The sequence below is a fragment of the Euprymna scolopes genome, chromosome 10, assembly GCF_053919585.1.
Source record: "Euprymna scolopes isolate OS-2025 chromosome 10, ASM5391958v1, whole genome shotgun sequence".
Lineage (NCBI taxonomy): Eukaryota > Metazoa > Mollusca > Cephalopoda > Sepiida > Sepiolidae > Euprymna > Euprymna scolopes.
This window is the reverse complement of record NC_136491.1, coordinates 161941791-161964687: the sequence shown is the minus strand read 5'-3', so window position 1 is coordinate 161964687 and position 22897 is coordinate 161941791. Positions and strand designations below refer to the sequence as shown.

Below are 22897 nucleotides of genomic sequence, written 5' to 3'. Positions count from 1 at the left end.
TCTCTCTTAGATATCTATGTATTTCTTTTGCCCCTTCTTAGTATATTGATTCAACCAATCTCTAATATTTCTTAATATCTGTTTGAGCATGTAGAGAAAGAACGACTTTTTCAGCATCGTCATTTAATTTACTTGCATGTATCCGTACACACCAGAAACACATATGTAAATTAGTGCATCCTACATCAAGACAGTGTGGTAGGACGCCTAAGACAGGGAGGGAACCAGTTAATGACAATCGGCTCCTAGGCAGTGCAAGAAAAATGGTAGTAAACAAGTCTATATCAATTTGTTGGAAATTGGAGTTATTTAACGCCAATTCACAATTTACACTGTAAACACGTCATTGAATACTTTTCTTAACAGAAATAAACATGATAGATCAAATTTGTTTGGAACTCACCATAATTCCACAGTCTGATATGGTATCCGTGTTAACCCATACTTTTTAAGGAAATAGTATAGAAAAAATAAAGATGCACCGAACGTATATTTAATATACATCATCACACACACACACACACACACACACACACACACACACACACACATAATACACAAAATCTCCATTGGAGCATCGGTTAAAAGTTGAATATTCAGTATAGAAGTAAGTCTTGAGAACGTAAATGAGAAACAACAGTTGGAAATAAGTCACATCATCCACTATGATTATGCAATTCCTACAGCTACATATCTAAAAAATGGACCTGGCAGTGATATGCAACAAGAGAAAGTAGCAACCTTAGTTAAAGTCAGTGTCACTAACGATGCTGACTTAAGAGCTGAGTGGGAGAAGATAACAAGGTTTGGTTGTTTTGTTTTACGGAACATCAACCCGTTTCAGGTTATTTAATGCTGAATCCAGTTATTTTGGAAATAGTATTCATGTTGCATCCAGTTATTTTGTAGAAGTTTTTATTCTTCAAGATTTTTGTATTTTCAATCGCTAGTTTGTAGTGTTTGGTTTGGTTGTTTTATAGTGGATTTTACCGTTTTTGTCGCTGCCCTGAAGAACATGAGTTTTGCAATGGTAGTGGGAAAAGGGTTACAGTATTAATGTTTGGTTCATTTTAAGTTAGGAAAACAGTCAGGGAGATAGAAAGAGAAAAGGGAAGAAAGAACGGGGGGATGGGTTATTGTTTTTGTAGGACATAATTAAGTTTTGCAAAAGGAAGTAGAAAAACAAAAAATATCAATGTTAGGTACATTTCGTCTCAGAAACCAATATCTTTAGAAAATCTGATCTGGTAGCACCAGGAAGATAAAAAAAAAAAAATAATAGTAAGATAATATGTACAAGATGAATAGGAACTGGAATATTAGGAAAATCTCCATCATCCAAGTAATCATAGCAGCAACCGGACTCATGAAAAAGAATTTCCAAAACTACCTGGCAGATATACCCAGTGGACCAAGTGAAAGAGAGATACAAACAATTGTCTTTAAGTGGGCAGTTAAGATCTTAAAAAGATCCCTCCCTAGCAGAAAACAAACAAACAAAAAAAAGTGAAAACACATTTTGATAATACAACATATTTTCATAAAAGTGTGTGTATGTTTTAGCAACAAGTACTAGAATGCAAACAAAATCTAAAACACATTGGTTATCTGGTTCTTTTTTTGAGCTACCAATATATAAATGTATGCATGTATGTTTGCATGTCTGTCTAAAACTTTCGACAGAGGCGACGGATTTTCACAAGATCAGTATCGTTTTGAAGCTCGACATTTCAGATGACAAATACCGAAAAATTAGCTAAAAAACATTAATTTCTTCACCCTCAACTGGGCACTTTTCTACAGGGAGAGGTCGCTTTTTTCACTGATATTTTCAAAAGTCATCCACTCTTTTCGATTGTCTAGCCTTAATTTAAACCTACGTCACTTCGGGTTTGGTGGTGGTTGTAACAGCAGAGACGTCACATATTTTTCTCCATTCTTTTCCTCCTTCGCGGTACGGGTTCAAGTCTGTCTTCCTACTACCACTTTTTTTTTTTGCTCAACACACACCTCCAAACACCCGGGCAACGCCGGGCTGAAATGCTAGTCTATGATAATTGTTAATCTTATTGGTTTTATTGTTTGTAGTGAAGCAAGTTTCAATAATTTTGCAGCCTTTTTTGCTTTTTTTTTTTTTCTCTCCAGTAATACGCTTTTGTATAGATCATTTTTTTTTTTTTTTTTTAATTTTTATTCTCCCACTTCCTTAAAATTACAAATATTTCCGTTATGCATACACCAAGAGTAAATCTTATCTGACTTGTCAAATCAGGTAAAAAAAACATCGGCATTTGTATTTTCTATTTGCATTGAAATGAATGAATTCTTTAGATAAGATTGATTGAGAATGGGGATATTTTAACCAAACGAATGCAATAAACAATTTTCAGTTATAATTTATTCTTTTTAAAAGAATAAAAAGATTGTGATTGCTCAGTGTTTTTGCATAAATGTAAAATATTGATTTTACTAAAGAAAAATTGATCAACTTTGTACATTTTTATTAAGACTTAAAAGTTAAAATTAACTTTTCAAAGTTTATGCGAAATACAAATATGCTAGTACAACCTGTTTTTCCATGACCAGTCTAGATGATGGTCGGTCTTCTTTATCATAATCATATTTTTATTCATGGAGATTCCCACTGTCCGGACTGCTGGGCAGGTTGCACAACCACTCCAAGGGCTGGCATTAGACGATCCCTTTCGTGATGTAAGGTGCTTCCCGGATCCAGGGCCGCACTACCAGCACACAAAGGTCGTTTTGTGTGCTAAGACCGGCCATGGAAGAGGGGCACCCAAGAGTGCCCAGTCGTTTACATTCGACTTCAATGGCAGGCAGAAGGGACAGACGCAACTTGACACAGGCAGCAAATTCTGGACGATGATAGGTAACTACGTACCTCGCATGTACGTGTTGTAGCATTTCAGGGATCCTATCATCACCAGGAATGAGAGATCGCTCGGAGAAAGCTCCAGAGAAGCGAGGTCGGCGCTACTTGTTGGGTGGAGCAGGCCTCAATATGTGAACACTACCGGGGTATACCTCACCAGGAAAGAGGCTCCACGGGCCAGCACCTGGGAATGAAGGGCATTGTTAAACAGGGAGAAGTTGTACTTCTCGATTTTTCCACAATTCCCTGCGGCAAGAATTTACTTTTTTCTGTGTTAATCAAATTAAATAGCTGCCAAAACGTTCGTAACCCCTCCCCTATGTAGAGTCCGAAGTTTTTTCTTTGAAACAAATAAAGTTTGTAAAATTATATTTGTAAAACTTCAATCATATTTTTTTTTAGCAAATCCATTGAAATAAAGTTATTTATGGCTTATAAGCACATTTTCAATAATTGTAAGATAAAAATGAAAATGTTTATTTTTAATTTTTGCGTGCTTGTATAGTATAATGCAATTTCGAAATATGCATTTTAGATAAAGGCACTACATGCGTGACATGTCGAAATCAGTAAACATTCCAAAAATTACGAAAAATGATAGAGTATAAGATCTGTTGAACTATTGTGTAGAAATAAAAAAAAAAATTAAAAAAAAAAAAAAGAAAAAAAAAGAAAAAAAAGAAAAAAAAAAAGAAAAAAAAAAGAAAAAAAAAGAAAAAAAAAGAAAAAAAAGAAAAAAAAGAAAAAAAAAAAGAAAAAAAAAAGAAAAGTGGTCCAACATTTTATATTTCAAAACAGTGAATTTGTAAAAATCAGAGCCATTACCTCACCTGAATTTTAAGAACTTTTTAAACAATACAGTAAAACTATAATTTGAACAATTTTATTTTTACTTATGATTATTTTCCTGCTTGTAATTTTTACTAATTTCGACTTAACACGCAAGTACGTAATCATGCTTTTTTTGTTTTTTGTTTTTAATCTAAAATGCATTTGAAATCCCATTATACTGCACAAGCATTTTTTGTTTTAATGTATTTTGAAGTATTTTTAGAATTGTGTTTATACAATAAGATAGAAGCATAAATTCTGGATAAAAACTTTGATTTTAATTTTTAAAAATAGATTTATTTCAATGATTAATATTTTTAGACAAAATCTGCTCCACATTTTTTTTTCTATTTGCTGTATGATAAAATGATAGAAAAAAAAAATCGAATCGTAAAAAAACTAGTAAGAAAGAATAAACTTGTTTGCACATCATTTTATTCGTTCATAAAACTTTACTCACTCAAGCAAGGAAGTTGGCATTTTGTCAAATTTACTGACCCCAACGAAGGCTATGTGTGATAAAGCTTTATGCAGAGCCGTGGGGCAAAATCTAATTTTCTCAAAAGGGGAACTGCTTTTGGAACAAAACTAAAAAGTTGCCCTGTCACAAAAAATATTTTTTTCAGAACAGATACTACACTTTGATCCTAATTCAAAAGCCAAGCAATTTGTTACTCCCCCCCTCACTCACTCACACACACACACACACACATAGTGAGAAATTTAGACAATTTCTAATAATGCAGAATTTAGCTTCTCCAAGAATGGAGGCCTCAGATTGGATTAAAAATTAACCATGATTGATCGTCCTATTGGCATTTTTCAGGGACCTCAAACAGATACCTGAAGAATGAAAATCAAGTCCTGATAAGAAAAATATTCCCCTCAGACGCGATGTCCACTACACCATTCTAACTAATCAGGATGACGTGAAACATTCTTTTTTATGTAGCTTATGGTAAGATAGACAAACCTCCCTGATAAAATTGTTTCTGAGATGGGTATATTTGCTGATGACACCACTCTCTATAGCAGGCACGAGGGGAAAACAATTGAGCACATATCTAAGGAAATGGCAGAAACACTGGATGAAGACCTCCAATCTGTAGTGGAATGGGGACAAAAATGGATGGTCTCATTCAATGCCGCCAAGACTAAGCTTGTTTCCTGCAATAATTACAAGAAACCTTCTCTACCATCAATAGCAAAGGCCAAAAACACATTACCTGAAAGTACTTCCTTCAAACTCCTCGGCCTAATGTTTACAGGGAACATGAACTGGAATAGATACATTGAGAGCATAGCCAAGGCTGCTGCAAAGAAGGTGGGCTCTCTACCATGCTAGAAAGCTACTCACACCTGAAACCTCTATAAAGCCACCATTCACGCACGTATGGAGTGCTGTGGTTGGAAAGTTAGATTTGAAGAGCCAGTGTCATAGAGGGAGAGCACTTTGACTTGCAAAAAATGCCTGGACAGCTCGGAAAGGGCATCTCAAGCGATTAGCCTGAAACTAACCCCTTCTCAAAGGCAGAAGACAAGGCCTGGGAAAAATTACCCTCCTAGAACTGCGCAGGACCAAAGTCATACCTCAGCTAATAGGAAAAAGTAATCTCAACAATAACAGAGACTGATAACTTTGGGGACACCAAACAACTTATTTTTTACTAAAATCAAGATTTATTGTTGAGTATAAACAACATTTGGTTTTATTTTCATAGTTAAGATATGAATACAAAAATTTATCAAACGCAAGCCCATAAAATATGAAAAGATTCAAACATACAAAACCATTTCACTGTAAATAATACATGACCATATTATGACCCCCCATCCCCCCACAAAAAAAAAATAAACACATGCGATTTGACAAAATTAACTTCGAGGTGTTAAATTCACTTCCTGACACCTGGGCCAGGCAGGACAAACAATTTACACATGGTGTAGATGCAACTAGAAAATTGCTTAATGCGGGAGTACCTTAGAGGTCTATCCTTGAACCTTTATTATTCCTAATATTCATAAATGACCTTTTCTAGTCTCACACAAAAACATGTGTTCACATTTCAAGTTATATTACTTGTCATATACATACGTGCACACGTCCACACATGTGCATATATTCACGTTCGTGTACATACACTCACATTCACGTGTATATACACACATGCTAACGTACACACATGTACTCACACACGCGCACACATACGCACACAAGGACAACGTCACTTCCCCTTTCAAAGGAAATACACACATGCGCAAAAGACCACCGGAAACAAGTATAAAAGAAAGAGCAATAAGTGGCTTCTTCCTTTTAGGACCAGCTTTCGAGCTGTTCGGTCTACGGACCGACAGCATGCCTTTTCGGCACGCGCATACCTCACACCACTTGCTACTATGTGGAACAAAAAGCTATCAGACCGTATGTACACTTTATACGCTTTCTATCTCCATGAACTGGATTGACTTTCTCACTCTATCTCCCCTTCTGCTTTGGTCCGTCAAAACAGACATGTGCGCGACGCTCTACTGAGCTTAACCCTTTCTTTCTACAGGCCGGCTTGCCACTTCGCGTTTCTCTATTCCATTCCCCTTTCCTTCCACGCGCGTCGTCGTCAACAGTTGAATGAACACGTATACACCCAAGACTTTCATTTCTTAACAGAAAATAAACGACATGTTTATTTTATTCCAGCATTTGAGTTCTTTGTTTCCTTCATTCCATTCGTTTCATTATTTTTTCTTGTAGCGAGTTTAGGGTATTTATATCCTAGTCTTCTACAATTCAAATGAACAAAAGTAATGTAAAATCTGTTGAGTTAGAACGAAAAGAAAATCGGTCGAAAATGTAATGTTCTACTAGTATTGTCAAATTCCACCTCAACAAGCTTGTCAAGCACTTTAAAATGTTGATAACTTCTACAGAATTTGAACCAAAATGATTTTTGATGGGTAGCCGGTCTATTACGAAAAACATATTTACTTCCGTTTTATTTCATTTAGTAAGAAAGATAACAAAATAGTAATTCGTTCTAACTAATAATAACTGGGGAAATACATTTACCAAAAAAAAAAAAAAAAAAGGAACGAAAAACAAATGTTTTTGTAAACTGCTCGTGAAAACTTACTGACATTATTTTTACTATAAATGAGGTGAAAACTATTTTTTAAATGTTATTTGAAGTATTTCAATGAGATGAAAACTATTTTTTTTTAATTTTATGAAAAATATTTCCTGTCATTTAAAATATCCGCCATGTATCCATGATGCGCCTTGTGAAAAATCACGTGACTTCGCGCACGTACATTTCAATTAGAACTACTCACGCGTAGCGTTAACGAATATGGTGACATGGCGCAAAATAATGCAAACGGAAATTTGCGACGGGTTTGAATATCGGATTCGTCGTCAGCGACCCCGAAAACCTTAATTAGAACCAAATTTTATTGGTCGGTGTTCTGTTGTAGTTAAAGTAAACATTTACCCATCTTTTCTGGTTATAAAAATAAATTTCGTTTCATTTCGTTTTCAAGTTTCGGTTCGTTGGTTAAATTTGATGGACGCGGACGATTTTTTTAGCCGTGATTTGCCCAGGGTATTCCGATAGTCATATTTACCAATACATACTTGTTTTAGTATAAAAAATAAATAAAAATAAATAAATACTTGATCAAATCGTGTGATTTATGGAATATGCTATCTTCATTCCGTAACAAGTACGTACATCATAAAGACTTTTCTGTATTTTCTTTACCTAAAATTTTCATAAGAGCAAATCTAACTAAGCAAAGCACTGAAAAGTTGGATTCTTTTCTACAATAAGTAACCCGAAAAAGTTTTTTTTCTTTGGTTGAACTTTAGGTACCCCCCCCCCCCCCAAAAAAAAACTAATTGATTTCGGTCAACTTTCGAATGTTGAAGGCGACAAGAAAAAAAACAGTTACAGCCATCTTTTCTCAATTAACAATTTGGATAATTATTTTAGATACTAAACGGTCGCCGTGCGAAATTCAAAAGTAATTTTGAAGCCTTTTAACCTGCCATTTCGAAAATAATGTCGGACTACAATTAAAGTTTATACTTGGCCTTTTGGCGCCAAGATCAAAGTGTAGTATCTGTTCCGGCAGATACTGCAAAGCTATGACTAGCACAGACCAGCTATGACTAGCAAAGACCATATGTGGGGGTCACCCCACATATCTGACCTTGGTCACTGAAGGGGCAACCCTTCATACCAACAGTTTCTAATCCAGCTCCCACTTCCCTCCTCTCGGGAGCTGGATCCCCTCTTTCCCTCCCCCTTCCCCCCTGTCTCCACATTAAAAAACGGCCTCCTGCCTAATTTGCTCAGTGGGGAAGCAAATAAATAAAAAAGATCAAAGTGTAGTATCTGTTCTTCAGATGCGACACTTCCATTTCTCGTTCTCTTTCAGTGGAGGAGAAATCCTTCACGACTGAGACAATTTTTATTTTTGTTTCTTTTCTCCACGTTAAAAAACGAACTTGGTGTCTAACTGTCTAGTGGGGAGGCATTGTAAATAAGTTTATAAGCCAACGTTATTTTTTACGGTGTTCCAAAACCAAAGCAAATATATTTCTAGGAGCCGCTATTCTGGGAAAACAAACAAAAACAATTAAACTTTCAAGATAGTTTTTTTTTTAATCGTTACAATCAACCTGCTTCCTCCAACAGTTGAAATTATGAACATATTTTAAATGATTAACTCAGTTCATTCCGTTAATCATTTTTAATCCTCTAATAACATTCAACTTTGAACTGCATTAGTCTTTATAATCGGTATAAACAGGAAATTAAATTTTAAGTCCGTAACATGATTGATTGACCTACGATCATTTCCAGAATCGGCAAATATTTCCTTCAATCGAATTCTTGCGATAACAATAGTCGGTAACTTTTTTATGTTAATTTGTTATTGTGTAGAAAAGCAATATTGCAAAATTTGCTACTTATGCAGAATACTGGTATTTTTTTTTTGCACTTCTGCATAACAATGACATGAGGCGAATGTGTGTATTTTAGTTTCAAGAACCGCTGACAGATGTCACTTGTCAACCAAAGAACAGGAGTCGATAACTCTTTCTTTTCTAAAAGTGCGTGCAAGCTACAATTATATTTTGCTACATTTTGATACAATCTTTCTGTACAAAAAAAAAACAAAAAACCCCCAAAACAAACAAATAATCTTTCTGTAAAAAGCAAAACAAAAATATTCTTAAACCTCTATAAATGTTTCATGTTTTGAAAATTCTATTTTGCTACATTGACAAACTAAAATTATATTTTGATACATTAAATCACTCATTGAAAATGTCATTTCTCTTTCGAAGAACTGGGGTCGTTAACTCGTCTCTGTTGCTAATATGTCATTGTCATGCAGAAGTGCCTTTTTTCTTTTTTTAGATTGGATTTAAAATAAAATTCAATTTTTACGGGGTACTTCTGCAGTATACAGACGGCGGCCATTTTTTTGTGTGCGTTCACTAATTGTCGCCAGCTGGCACTTCTCGGTCAAAAATAAATAAATAAATAAATAAAAATAAAAAATAGAGGACGATAACTCGTACTTTTAGGGGAATTATTTGGAAACTATCTTAAAATGGATATAAAGTCCCTAAATATGTGCGATATTGCATTGTTGACGTCGGACATCCAAGAAACAATTGACTTATTGTAATAGATCGTTGTCGGCTACGGAGCATGCGAATAAAGCATGGTATTGCAAACCAATAGTAGTACCTATTTACTATGCCTCCCCACGGGACAGAGTTAGACACCAGGGTCGTTTTTTAACGTGGAGAAAAGGTACAAAAATAAAAATTGTCTCAGTCGTGAAGGATTTCTCCTCCACCGAAAGAGAACAAGAAATGGAAGTGCAGCAATGCAGCATCTGAAGAACAGATACTACACTTTGATCTTGTCCCGAGCCATTTAAATTCAGAAATTGCTGACCCTTCCTTAACTGTTGCTTTACTTCGATAATTGTATCATTTAAATTAATTTCTTCAGAAAAAAAAGTAAATTTTTACCTTAGGTCCACCTCCGCAATTTTCTTTAAAATGACATGTTTTTCGACTATGCTGAATAAGAAAATCTCATTTAAATTTTGCAGAGACAAGTAGTTTAGTTTCCGAGATTAAAAGACCTGCATTATACTCTGTAAATCATCGGCCGCCATGTTTGTATACGCATGCGATGAAAAAATCCACTTTTCTGCGACTGACTACCTCCCTCAATTTCTTTAATATAGTATTTGTGGGTGGATATGCTGACAACGAATATCAGCTAAATCTGGGGCAAATATTGGTACTCGTGCACTTCATTACTAATTTCTCGGTTGGGTGCTAATAATGCACTTACTGATCCGCGCTATTTTTTAATCGTATTTCCAAGTTTAAAGTTTTTTTGTTTTTTTTTTTATTATTCAATTGTGAGGTTAAAGTACAGAATAGGTATAAAACACCCCCTCCCCATGTTAAAAATGGCTTTTTAAATAATAACATGGTATTATTATACAAACACCGTGACAGCGAATTAACCCTAACCCTAACGCTGTCACGGTGTTTGTATAATAATACCAAAAAAACGTGGATTTGTTTCCGCTGGGGGTGGGGGGCAGTGTCGGTCGCAGAGAAGTAGATTTATTTATATTTTGCCCGTACCTATATTTATCGCGTTTGCGTACAAACATGGCGACCAGTAAATTACAGTGCATAATACAGGTTTTTATATCTCGAAAACTACTTGTCTCTGCAAAATTTAAATGGGATTTTCTTATTCAGCATAGCCGAAAACCTAAGTACTAAGTAGTTATTTTAAAGAAAATTGTGGAGGTAGACCTAATGTAAAAAATACCTTTGTGGGTTGGGTTACTTATTTGTCATGGTGTTTGACCAAGAAGAAATTGATTATCGCTCCTAACATTGCCGCCGTCCGTATACTACTGAAGTGTCTTTTACGGTATTATTTATTAAAATGTTAGATGAAAGTACAGTATAGTTGCAAAACGGCCTCCACATATTAAGAATGGGGTTCGAAATAACATCATTTCAGCACGATGCATATTGTGCATACTAGATAAAAAACTAAAAACTATCATTCAAAGATTTCTTTTGGTAAACCGAAGACAAAACAGATACTACATATTGATCCTAGTCCGAAGGTCACATCCGAGCTATCTTTTGTCAATTACAAATTAAATACTGAACAATAACGTTAGGAGGAGGGAGACTTTAACTCTTCTGCACTTTCATCTAACAATCTAATGAACAAAAGATGCCGTAAAAACTGAATTTACTCGAAAATCCTATGTAAAAATAGCACGGTCCGCATTCTTCATAAGTACTAATATTTTTTTAGTTGATTAAAAAATACAATAAATGAATGCACGTGTTGAATATAAAAATGTTTTTTTTTTTTTTTTTTTTTTACCTGTAACTGCTGTCAACATTTGGCCACACCAGAAACTGATAATCCCCGTGACCCGAACTGTTTGAATGATAATCATAGTCGCCATCATCCATGATTTTAGAGGTTTTTCTTTTTTTTCTTTTTAAGGAAAACAAGTAAAAAATAAAATTACTGCTTGGTGATCAAGACGAACTTCAACTTCATTATCCGCTGACAAGGTAAAGGAATTCCGAAGTAGTTGTCAGGAAAACATTTAAATACACGAGCTTAGAAAAAGCTAACAACGCTTGACGGAAGTTGTGGAAGTTTTTGTAATTTTTGGGGGGAGGGGGCACAAGTTCACCTGGTTTTATAAGAAATGGTAGTAAAGCCGCTGTAAAAATCCATTATTAATAAGCAGTAGAGATACAAGTAAGACGACGCTGAAAAGTCATTCATGTTGAAAGAGACTTCGAGGTGTGACTGACCCGGTAGTATTTTAAATACCCAACAAGTTATTAACTGAACTCTGAAACTGAAAACATTTTTTTTTTTTTACTTTTATCCCCATGTCTTGAGGACGATAGGTTTAGAAATTTAAAACATGGATTTGTTTCTTTTGTATTAAAAAAAAGAAAAGAAAGAAAGTAGCAGTGAGCTATGTGTTCATTGCGAAAGTATATTTAAAACGTAAAACTACATTCCAGTGTTGGTGTGTATAGGAAAAATAAAGCCAACTATGTGAAACACTTTTTACCTAAGTTATTGGGATTTTTAAAATAACGAAAAAAGAAAATACAATTGTTGCTGTCTGTCCTAACAAGAAAGACGCACAGGTGGTTGACAGAACTATGTCGACACAGGGTTATTAGTTTCTCTCTCTCTCTAACATTTAAAGAGCTCATTCTAACAAGATTGTGTACCCCCCTCCCGCCACGGAAAAAAAAAAAAAGTCATGTGATACTTAAAAAAATTCAACATTAAAAAAGTTGTGAACAGCGATTTTTCTTAAGATTAACTTTTTTTCTGGAGGAAAACTAACAGGCTCCTATTAAGTTTTGCAGTCACTTTTATTAGTAATAAAAATCAATTGAACTTTACACCTGTCTTCAAATACATTTCTTTGCCACCAACATACAATATAACTTCACCCCCCCCTCTTTCTCCCACAAACAGACACAATGATTGACGACTTCCATATATGGAAAGTGTGCCACATGAGCACTTCGAAGTAAGGTCAACCTTCTACGCCCCTTCTCTCTTGGTTTTTCTCGTTACATTTACCTGTGCATTAAGCGTACCTTAAGCAGGCGGGGAGACGTGACAATTTAAAAGAGGATCGGTAAGAGGTTGAGCGAATACGACGGTTTAAAAGACAAACGACAAAGTAGTTTTAAGGCAAGTTGAACTACCTGTTTAAGCCACAAAAAATACACGGAGAAATTCTTCTTTGCAAAGGAATTTTAACTTAAAAAAAAAACAAAAAAACTATCGTACAATACTACTAAATTCTGTGAGCAATCGTGTTTTTTTACAAATATACTCTATACAACATGTTTAGATCCGAACGATTGAGTATTTTATATTTATATATATAAAAGTTTAAAACTTTTTTGCGACTGATTATCTTTATGATAAGCTCTGTCCGTCGGTCAGTTTTGCGCGCTTAAATGTGAAACCGTATTTTTATGTGCGTTCGCACATTTTTTAAAGAATTATTGTAACGGTACTTGTGTAGGTTGGTGAATAAAATCCAAAGCATTTTAGGTGAGACTATTAAGTACTTACATGTCGTGGCAAAATTAGTATAAATTCCAAAAATTTATAAAAATGATCAAGTAGATGTGCTAGTAAAAATATATTTTAACAAAAAAAAAAATCATCCTCAATTACGGTCTGAAATACGTTGATTTAATGATAGCAGATGCTTGCAAACGATAAAACTCGATAATTCGATACATTTTTACTTGTAATTATTTTTCTACTGGATCATTTTTCGAATTTATACTAATTTTGGCATAAGACGTTAAATATGTAATGTTTTCACCTGAAATGTGTTGGTTTAAAAGATTACTAATCTACAAAAGTATTATTGTTTTGTGAACAGATATACAATCTGTTCCAGACACTTGCAATAAACAAACGAACTTAACTTTATTTACCTTCACAATCGGCCGAGGACACCAAATCTTGAAACATGGGCATTTTTAACCAACATTTTTTTAGCCAACAAAACAAAAGGCGAAAAAATAAATTCACAAACAAATGTTACCAAAGGAAAGATAAGTTACTCTTCTACCTACCTGGAAAAGTTTTTTGTGTTTTATTTTAAAACATTTTTTTATACTTGAAAAAAATATTAGTGTCAAGTCTGTTCAGTTAAAAAAAAAAAAAAAAAAAAAATGGCGATTTCGTCACAGCCATTTAGATCCACGATAATTCCTCAAAAATCGAAAGTTAAATACTTTTTTTTTTTTTACAAGGAAATCACCACTTATCAAGGCCCGGAGGCCACTCAGGGATAAGGGCTATTGCACGTACAGTAATCAATGGGATAATATCGTAGTAATCGCTAGTAATGGAGATCTGATAAAGTGTCTTACTGAAGGGGGCGGTTCATCAGGAACTTGTTTATGTTGGACTTGAAGACATCCAAGTTGTAGTCAGGTGGGAAACAAGCAAATGGAAGAGAGTTCCACAGGCGTGCAGTTCTAAGAAAGAAGCTTTGTTCATGGAATCTATGTTTTGATTTAGGCACAGATGAAGAGTGGGGAAAATTACTGACAGTTGTTTCAGCTAGATAGGTGTTTTTCATGAAGGACCGGCGCGGGTGGGACCAGAGATTGGAGCTCAGACGAGCACTTGCAATTGAAATAACGATAAAATTACGACAGGCTTGCAACGTCCCTTCTGTGGAAGAAAGGTTGCAGGGAAGAGAAAAGGGCATCCCTACTAGGCTATGGAGTCTATTTTGTACTCTGTCAAGGCAGGATAGGCTGTTTTTAGCAGCTCCTGCCCAGATATGGCAGCAGTACTCCATCCTTAGACGTACCTGGCTAGATAGAGAATTGCATCAGTAGTGAAATATCTACTAGAGCAGTAGAAGGATCCCAGCATCTTTCCAGCGACCTTGGCAACAGATTTGATGTACGTGTTCCATTTCAGATCAGGAGTAAAGGTGTCGGGATTATTTCACCAACAAGAAGAGTGGGGGGGGGGTAAGAAAAGGCAGTAAGGGCTTCCAACGAAATGGTGACGTTGCTTACAAGCAGTCTTTTCTTTCCTTGTAACGGTAACAATTAACAGGTAATGTTTGCCGGACAACAGTAACAAGGTAATCAGTCTAAGAGACACCAACCGACTAGCAAGCGAGGTAACTAGGTTCTTAACTAATCACTAACCCGTAGTGAGAACTCCTTTTATACATACTAACTCTCAGTGTCGAGAATTCCAATCTGATTTCCAACGAGATTAGAATGTCTATTTAACTTGGTAGGAAATAGACACCCAGTTTCTCAGTAACGGCAAACAGCAGTTACGTGTCTTTTCTTCCCTCCGACCCACTCCCGGTAAGTCAAATCAATTTCAATTCTTACAAAGGTTAATCTCAGAAGCTTGTCAAAACATGGACCCTCCCCAGGACGAGTGCCATCCATTGAAATTTCCCCCACTCTATATCTGTGCTTAAATCAAAACGCGGATTCCATGAACAAAGCTTCTTTCTTAGAACTGCACGCCTGTGGAACTCTGTTCCGTCTGCCTGCTTCCCACCGGACTACAACTTGGATGTCTTCAAGTCCAATGTTAACAAATTCCTAATGAACCGCCCCCTTAAGTAAACACTTCATCAAATCTCCACACTAACGTAATTTACTTGCAATAAACCTTATCCCTGACTGGCTCCCGGGCCTTGATAAGTGGTGATCACTGTAAAAAAAAAAAAAAAAAAAAAAAAAAATTTCAATTGATGCCAGATGGGGATCAGAGCGTTGATGATGATACTGGTAGAACATTACATTTTCGCACTCTTGGTTATTTTTATTATGTGTGTTTCTAGCAAACGGAATTAACACATACCTGTGAAAACTACTTGCTTTTGGAAACGAGAAGGGAAGCATAACTTTAGAAAATGGAGAAAAAAAGGGTGACTATTCACACAGGTATAATTTGGAATTCGTTCAAATCAAATTGCATCTCAATTTCACGATAAAGAATTCAAAATTATTTTAGAATTTCAAAGTATCCAACATGTCAACAAAGTTCTCAACAGATTAAAATAGTTGACACACATTTTTGTTAAGTTTTCAGTTAATTTATAGTCCACTGAACAAGTCACCTGTCTTAGATATGTATGTATTTCTCCCCCTCACTACATTGGTTCTTCTACCTATTAATATTTTTTAATGCCTCTGAGCATTTAGAGACAGACTGGTACTTATGCACTTTTGTTACCGAGCTAAAATAACGTTATTATTTAGAGAGTCATTCTTAATATGGGGAGGGTTGTATTCTGTAATGATTCTGTACTTTCACTTAATAATTTAATAAAAAGATATCGTAAAACTTGAATTAAACTTAAAAATACTATTTGAAAAAATAACATGGTAACAAAAGTGCATAAGCACAGAAAGACTTTTTCTTAGGGTGATCATTTAATTTACATATGAAGGTGTGTACACACCACAAACGTGTATGTAAATTAGATGGCACAATTAGTCAATGATGAGGATGTAAAAAAAACTTAGTTGTGGAAGATTATCTTAAAACTTTTTTCAGTGTTCATGAGTTTTTGAATGACAAACAATTAGAATAAATAGTATGCGAGAGTTTTTTTTTTTTCCCCCCGATTATTCAGCCATGGTCATAAAAATGTTAGCAATAGACAAAGGCTATTAAGCTAATTAGGAAATAGAAACATCACCATAGTTAATACAGAGCTTCGAAAATGTGACAGTGATACCTATTTATTTATATATAATCAAAATATAATTAAAGCTTACACCTCTGATTACAGTTTCTTCTGTTTAGACCTTGATGGATTATTTCTTGTATCCAGATTTAACTGACCTTCTGGATTTTAATTTAATCTATTCAGTCCTTGGATTGCAGATTTTCTTTTAAGAGTATCACACCATAAGTTAATTGACTTAACTATTTGAGTTTTATTTTCTATTGAAAAATGAAATAGCAAGAGGAGACTTAATTCTAAATATTTCTCATGTTATATTTCCCTGATTTGGTTTTCATGCATAGAGTAAATTTCATAGTGTATAAGTATTATTTGATACTAGAGATATTCATAATCGTACCCTATCTCCAAAAGTTTGCTGATGCAAGCAAGTTTGGAGTGAAGGTGGAAAGTCCTGTGGTGATGGAGTGAGACTATGCCAACACCGAGGGATAAAGCACTGAGACCCCAACTAATCATCGTCAAGACTGATGGACTGTATGATGATGAACCCCGATATAAGAACCTCGGATATAAGTGTAGCCCAGATATAAGACAGCTGTAAGGATTGAGGAAGAGCTTATATCCGGGTTACACTATATATGATGCAAATTGTTTTGAAATAGTGCTGAACACTACTTTTAGGATTCTCCCTAAAGTTAATATCAGGATGCATAAATTGAACTTTCCAACAGACCTACATATATTTGAATGAAAAAAAAGGAAATTAAATGAAAAAGGATTATTCGTTTAAATGCCTGCTTTCTCATGACTAATTTCAACTGTAATTTCCACTGTTAGTTCACTCTCTCAGCCGTCAAAAAACTAAAAACCACCTTGTGCTTCTAACTCGTCCTTTTCATAGCAGTTTCTGTCCTCTTATGCAAATGAATGTCATATGTATATTACTGAGCCTTCTACAAATGGTCTTTTCTTTCTCTTTCCTTCCCTCATTCCATCACCTGACGGGATAGAGAGAGGTGCACTCGTTTGTGTAAGTCACTTTCCTCATTACTTTCACCAACTAATCAATTTCCCTAATGTTGTTGTTCAGTTCCACTACAATACTTTATTCTGAATTTATTTATAGGTTAAAACCCAATTTGATCACGCTGAATATATTTACCATTAACAAAAAGGTGCAGCAAAAAAGAAAGAAAAATAAGTTCATCGTCAAGATAAAATGTACTCTGATCAATCTGGATTTGTTTAAAGGTTTGCCAGATCACAGCCAACGACATCAACATACAAAATATCTATAAATTCGTTTGAGACACTCATGACACATTTAGACCAAAAGAAAATGAAGGTTAACGAAATAAAAAAAAACGAAACAAAAATAAAACAGTAATTGGACGCCTTGTCAGAGTGCAATGGCTAAACATCCATAAACAGATTTGATTAATTTTAAGTTCAATCCATATCGACGATACCACTTTTGTGATGTTATATTTAAATCAAATTAGGTTTACAATAATGGAGATTTCCTGTGTGTATGTTTGAAACCAAAGCTGGAATGTTATTCAGAAGGAACATGGAGGTAACAAATGCTGTCGATTATTATCTATGAATGTATATAGAGTTCAAGTAGCAGTGAATGCTATTTTATGTATCAAATCTCGATTGGAAAATTATCCCATCAGCAGTTTCTTTTAACCAATCATGATGCAAGAAATATTTTGTCCCAAAATTGTGAGTTCACTCTAAAAACTCAAACACAGATTTTTTTCTCTTTGTCTCATATTTTTAGTCTATGCAGATTGAAAGTCCTTGAAAACTAACTTCATCTTTTGGCCAAAAGCTCTTTACAAGTACAGTAAGAGACACACAAGCTTCTATATGCCCAGCGACGCACACCCACAAGTCTCTCACTGAATACATGTACACAGTTTATGCATATACTCTCTCACTGGCAAAAGAGGGACACTAATACATATACATTTCTTCATTCTAACCCAATTTATGCATGTAAACACATGACGACAGCCAAAATGAACACATCTACTCAATTTCTCCTTACAAAAAAAAAAAAAATTTTTCACAAAACATTTTTGGAACTTTCTGAACATTCCTCTTCTTTGAGCTGTTAAACATTTTTACCGTAAGTTGTGAATAAAAAAAAAAATCAATTATTTTATATGAATAGACTTTGTCGTTCTTTCTATGGTGTTAACTAACACCACCCATTATATCAATGAATAGATAGATTTCAAACATAATGTTATGTTTACTAGAGTTGTCTATTATGGTAACACAAAGCCGTCACTATTTTCATGTGTGGGTGCATTAATAATCGGAAATATACTTTATAAAAGACCCACATATTAAATTTGTAAACGTTTTGGGCTACCATAATACAGTGGCAAACTAAATAGTTAACACTCATAATATTAAACTAAAAAAAAAAAAAAAAAAAAAAAGCCTAAACGGTAATATTATGCTGCAGTAAATAAAAAGTAAATCAACACAAAATTGTTATTCAAATTTTATTGAAAGGTTTTAAAATTTTTCAGACAACTCACCGCCAAACACCATCCTATTCAAAAAAAGTAGCTTTTTTTTTTCTTGTATGGCGGTGAGATTTTAACAATGCACTATTTGAGCCAACATTGAGCATTCAAAATAGTGTGGATTCTTTGACGAAATATCTTAATTTAATTATGAACATAATAGAACAAGTAATCCCAAAAAAGAATTGCAAACTTAATCCTGAAATATTTCTCCAATTGTGTCTCCCTTATCCGACTATTGTTAGAGCACAGTGTCTAGACCTCTACTCCATATTTAATACATGCTAGCCAGCATCTGAAGTGGTTTAAAAACTTGAATGATGCAGGGTCTATGAGGTGATTTCTGTAGACTAACCTTTTTTTCCTTGAGCGCTAATGAGTACGAAGTGATCTTATTTTGACCTACAATCTCCTCAATGACCATTATCCTGCAGAACCTATTATTTACCCCGGCATCAAAAGGAGTTCAACATAGGAATCACTAGAAACTGTTTAATCGTTGTTTATAAATTTGTCACATTTTATGATATGCCAACTGAAGCTGATTTTACTTTTTTGCCAAATTTATTGAATAAAAGTTTGCCTCAGAGATTTGAAGATTTCAAGGTAAAACTAGGAAATCTTACTTACCTTTTGGAAACAACAGATCGAACAAGATTCCATTTATTTTTCAGTTGGTCTAACATGGCTTGTAAAACATCTTTGTCGGTGTCACTCTTTGTACATCGATCTTTCAGGTTTCGACCAAGACGAGTCGTTGAATAATACGAAGGATGTTTCGCAGCCAATTGATGTTGGAAAAGCTGTGATAGATACACACATACATTTGTATAAGAAAAAAGTTTTAAAGAGAAGTGGCAGGAAAATATTTCAAATGAAAAACAGAAAAATATATAGAGATGATTGAGATTATATATATATATATATATATGCGATGAAAATTATGGAAATAATATTCCAACGTGATGGAGAAATGAAACAAGGGAGAAGCAAAAATTATTTACACTTACATCAATGTTTTATCTTAATTTCAAAACTTCATCGGGATTGATTAAAAGAAATAAAATACATATACAATATTTGTAATGTGAAAAGGAGGTCTTTTTTCTTTATTTACAATATATATATATATATATATATATATATATATATATATATATATATAGCCATTAGCATTCAAAGTATGTATTGCGTTTATGACAGGGAGTGATTGAAATTATTTTTTTCTGTTGCACAAAAATATAGTTTCAAATATTGTACTTGTATTCTATTTCTTTGAATACACACGCACACACGTGTGTGTGTGTGTATGGCGAGAGAGATGACAGGTGAGGACAGATTTAGTTCACGACATATCATCTAAGAATTATTTAATGTTGAATGAAGTTGCCAAATGAAATGTTAGAGGTAAGATAATTATTTTTATATTCTTAGAAAACATTGACCTCAGAAAGAAATTTTACAGTGAAAGTGGGGACATTACTCTTAAATCAAATTCCAAACAATTGTAAAAATAGGTGTCCCCGGTTTTGAAAGGAGGGGATTACCCCTCTGCATGGGTTTGCAGTTGGTAAATTCGTAGGTCTGCTGATAGAGCAAGGGAGAGGATTAAGGAGACAGAGAGAGGGGGGAAAGAAAAGAGGGATGAGAGAGATACATGATATATATATATATATATATATATATATATATATATATATATAGAGAGAGAGAGAGAGGGGGGGAGAAAAGGAAAATGGTTTAACAATGCAAGACTAGTTAATACGAGGGGCGTGCAATAAGTAATGCCCCTGACCCACTTCCAGTTGTCTGATCTAGCTGAAATTTTGCATGTCCAATGATTTATATCTCTACGGGTTATGTGGCAAATTACAGCTCTGAGCTAATTGTGGTTTCTGTTTTACAGGTGTTTGAACTGAGTCAGGTGTGAAATGGAGCCTGTTGAATGTCGAGCAGTGATCCGGTTTTTGTATTTGAAAGGACGCACACCACAGAAGACTTTTGATGAAATGAAAGAAACTTATGGTGATAATGGCCCATCATATTATCTTGTAAAATGCTGGCATCGTGAATTCAAACATGGCCGGAAGTCTGTGGAAACAGCTCCCAGACTTGGTCGCCCCCCTTCTGCCATTGATGAAGCATCTGTCTGTCAAGTTGAGGCTGCCATTTTGGAAGATCGGCGCATTACTATTCGCCAAATAGCCCAAGATGTCAAGATTAGTACAAGGTCTGTGAAAACTATCATTCATGACCATTTGCATATGCATAAGGTGTCACCAGATGGATTCCCAGGTTGCTCACACCATTCCAGAAGTGAGAACGCGTTGAGTGCTCAAGGATGAATTTGGAGATGTGCCAAGAAGATGAGTCAAAGTTTTTCAAAAGACTGATTACACAGGATAAAACCTGGGTTCATCACTATGATCCAGAGATGAAAGCCCAGTCAATGCAGTGGAAGCACTTGGACTCACCACCTCCAAAGAAGGCAAGGGTGCAGCCCCTCGCTGGCAAGGTCATGCTCACAGTCTTCTTGGACCAGGACGGAGTAGTGATGACAGATTTTCTGACAAAGGGTACCACAATTACAGGAGCCTATTATGCTTCACTTTTGAGGAAATTAAGGGAAGCTATCAAAATCAAGAGGCGGGGCAAGATCAGCAAAGGTACCCTCCTCCTGCAGGACAACGCTCTGGTCCACAACTCGCATGTCGCCAGATCGGAACCATCCTCCCTACTCTCCTGACCTTGCACCCTCTGACTTTCACCCCTTCCCAGCTATGAAGTTGTTTTTGAAAGGAAAGCGTTTCCCAGATAATGCAGCCTTGATTTCTGAAGTCACGTCGTGATTGGAGAACCAACCTGGTGTGTTTTACAAAAATGGTCTCCAGAGCTGCATCAAACGATGAGAGAAATGCATAACTCTGGGCGATTCCTATGTAGAGTAAGACTAATAACTGTGCCAAGTTTCGTTGCTCTACTGCTATGGGAAGTGGATCAGGGGCATTACTTATTGCACGCCCCTCATAGCTTCACATATTTAGTTAATATATGAATTTGAAAAAAGATCTTTTTCTTTGAAACAAAGAAACAACAACAACAACAAAAAAAACACATTAAGACGTTTTCATTTTGATATGTTGATTATAATAAAAACAAATAAAAACAAAAACAAAACCTGTACGAATACTGGCCGTCACGAGACAAAGAAAGAAAATTACAAATAAACAATCAAAATAAAGACAAAAACAACACATTTACAAGTTATAAAAATAAAAGGAAAGAAAAAGGAGTTACGTTGCTGTTAACGTTTCGGAAATATGAGACGAAGAAACCATCTTACATAGAAAGAATAAAAGATACACACTTATGTTCGTCATGGTCAGCGGAGGAGGAGGAGTTGGGTTTATAATTTAAATAATACGACCTAAAGTTAGGTGTAGCCTTAACATTCACTATTATTTGTTCATACAATAACAATTAAGTTATAGCCACACCTGGCGTTGCCCGAGAATAATCGAGGTATTCCTTCTCCCAACATTGAATCCCATATCATTTTTCTTTTATTTAGTTTCTATAATTTTAAGGTTAGAAATGAAATAAAGTAAAACGTCAACTTTTATTGTTTGCATAAACGAAGCCTGCGCGATGTTACTGTAAATCCCCTAAAACAAATTTAATAAGCGTTGGCTTAGAATTATTACGTTTATCTCACTTTAAAAATAATCAAGTTATCTCCCTTTGAATTATTTAAGCCAGCGTTAGACAAATAACCGGAAATTAAACTCCTCACATGTGCAGAATTCAGTAAGAGACTCTGGTTAATCTTTCAAAAATTACCCGGCTCAGCCGTTTCAGCATTCTCTGGTAGGGCCACCTCAAGCAGTAAGCAATAAACTTACTCCACCTGAAAAACAGGAGGTAGTGACCTCTGAGGGTGGACCTCTTAGGACTACACAGAACCACACCTCAGCCTGACAGATTACTCAAAACTGTCCAAGACTGTCAGACTGTGCCACAGATGCATCCTTAACTGGCGTAAATACAACCTACTAAAACTGAGCCAAGTAATAATTATGTGCGTACTTTAATCTCTTTGTATATTAACTTTGATATCTCCTTTTATGTTTCTTCGAACCATTTAAGTGAGAAGAAATGTATAAATCTGACAGTTTTTTTTTTCACTTTTGTCTTTTAAAATTTTTTTCGGACGTTCGCATCTTATCCATGACAACACAAGACACAAAATGGCAGGCTCATGTTCAGGAAAGATAGACCAAACACGCAGTCACTAAAAATGTAAATA

General features: G+C 35.0%; 1 protein-coding gene across 12 annotated transcripts in view; it reads right to left on the bottom strand.

Annotated features, from left to right (window-relative positions):
* LOC145286342 (microtubule-actin cross-linking factor 1, isoforms 6/7-like) overlaps positions 1-22897 on the bottom strand; it is a 770369-nt gene that overhangs the window by 77910 nt on the left and 669562 nt on the right. For all 12 annotated transcript variants that reach the window (XM_080135266.1, XM_080135265.1, XM_080135270.1 and 9 more), the window contains one exon: positions 19222-19394. In XM_080135266.1, the coding sequence (XP_079991392.1) occupies positions 19222-19394 (173 nt within the window). The remainder of the gene's footprint in view (positions 1-19221; positions 19395-22897) is intronic.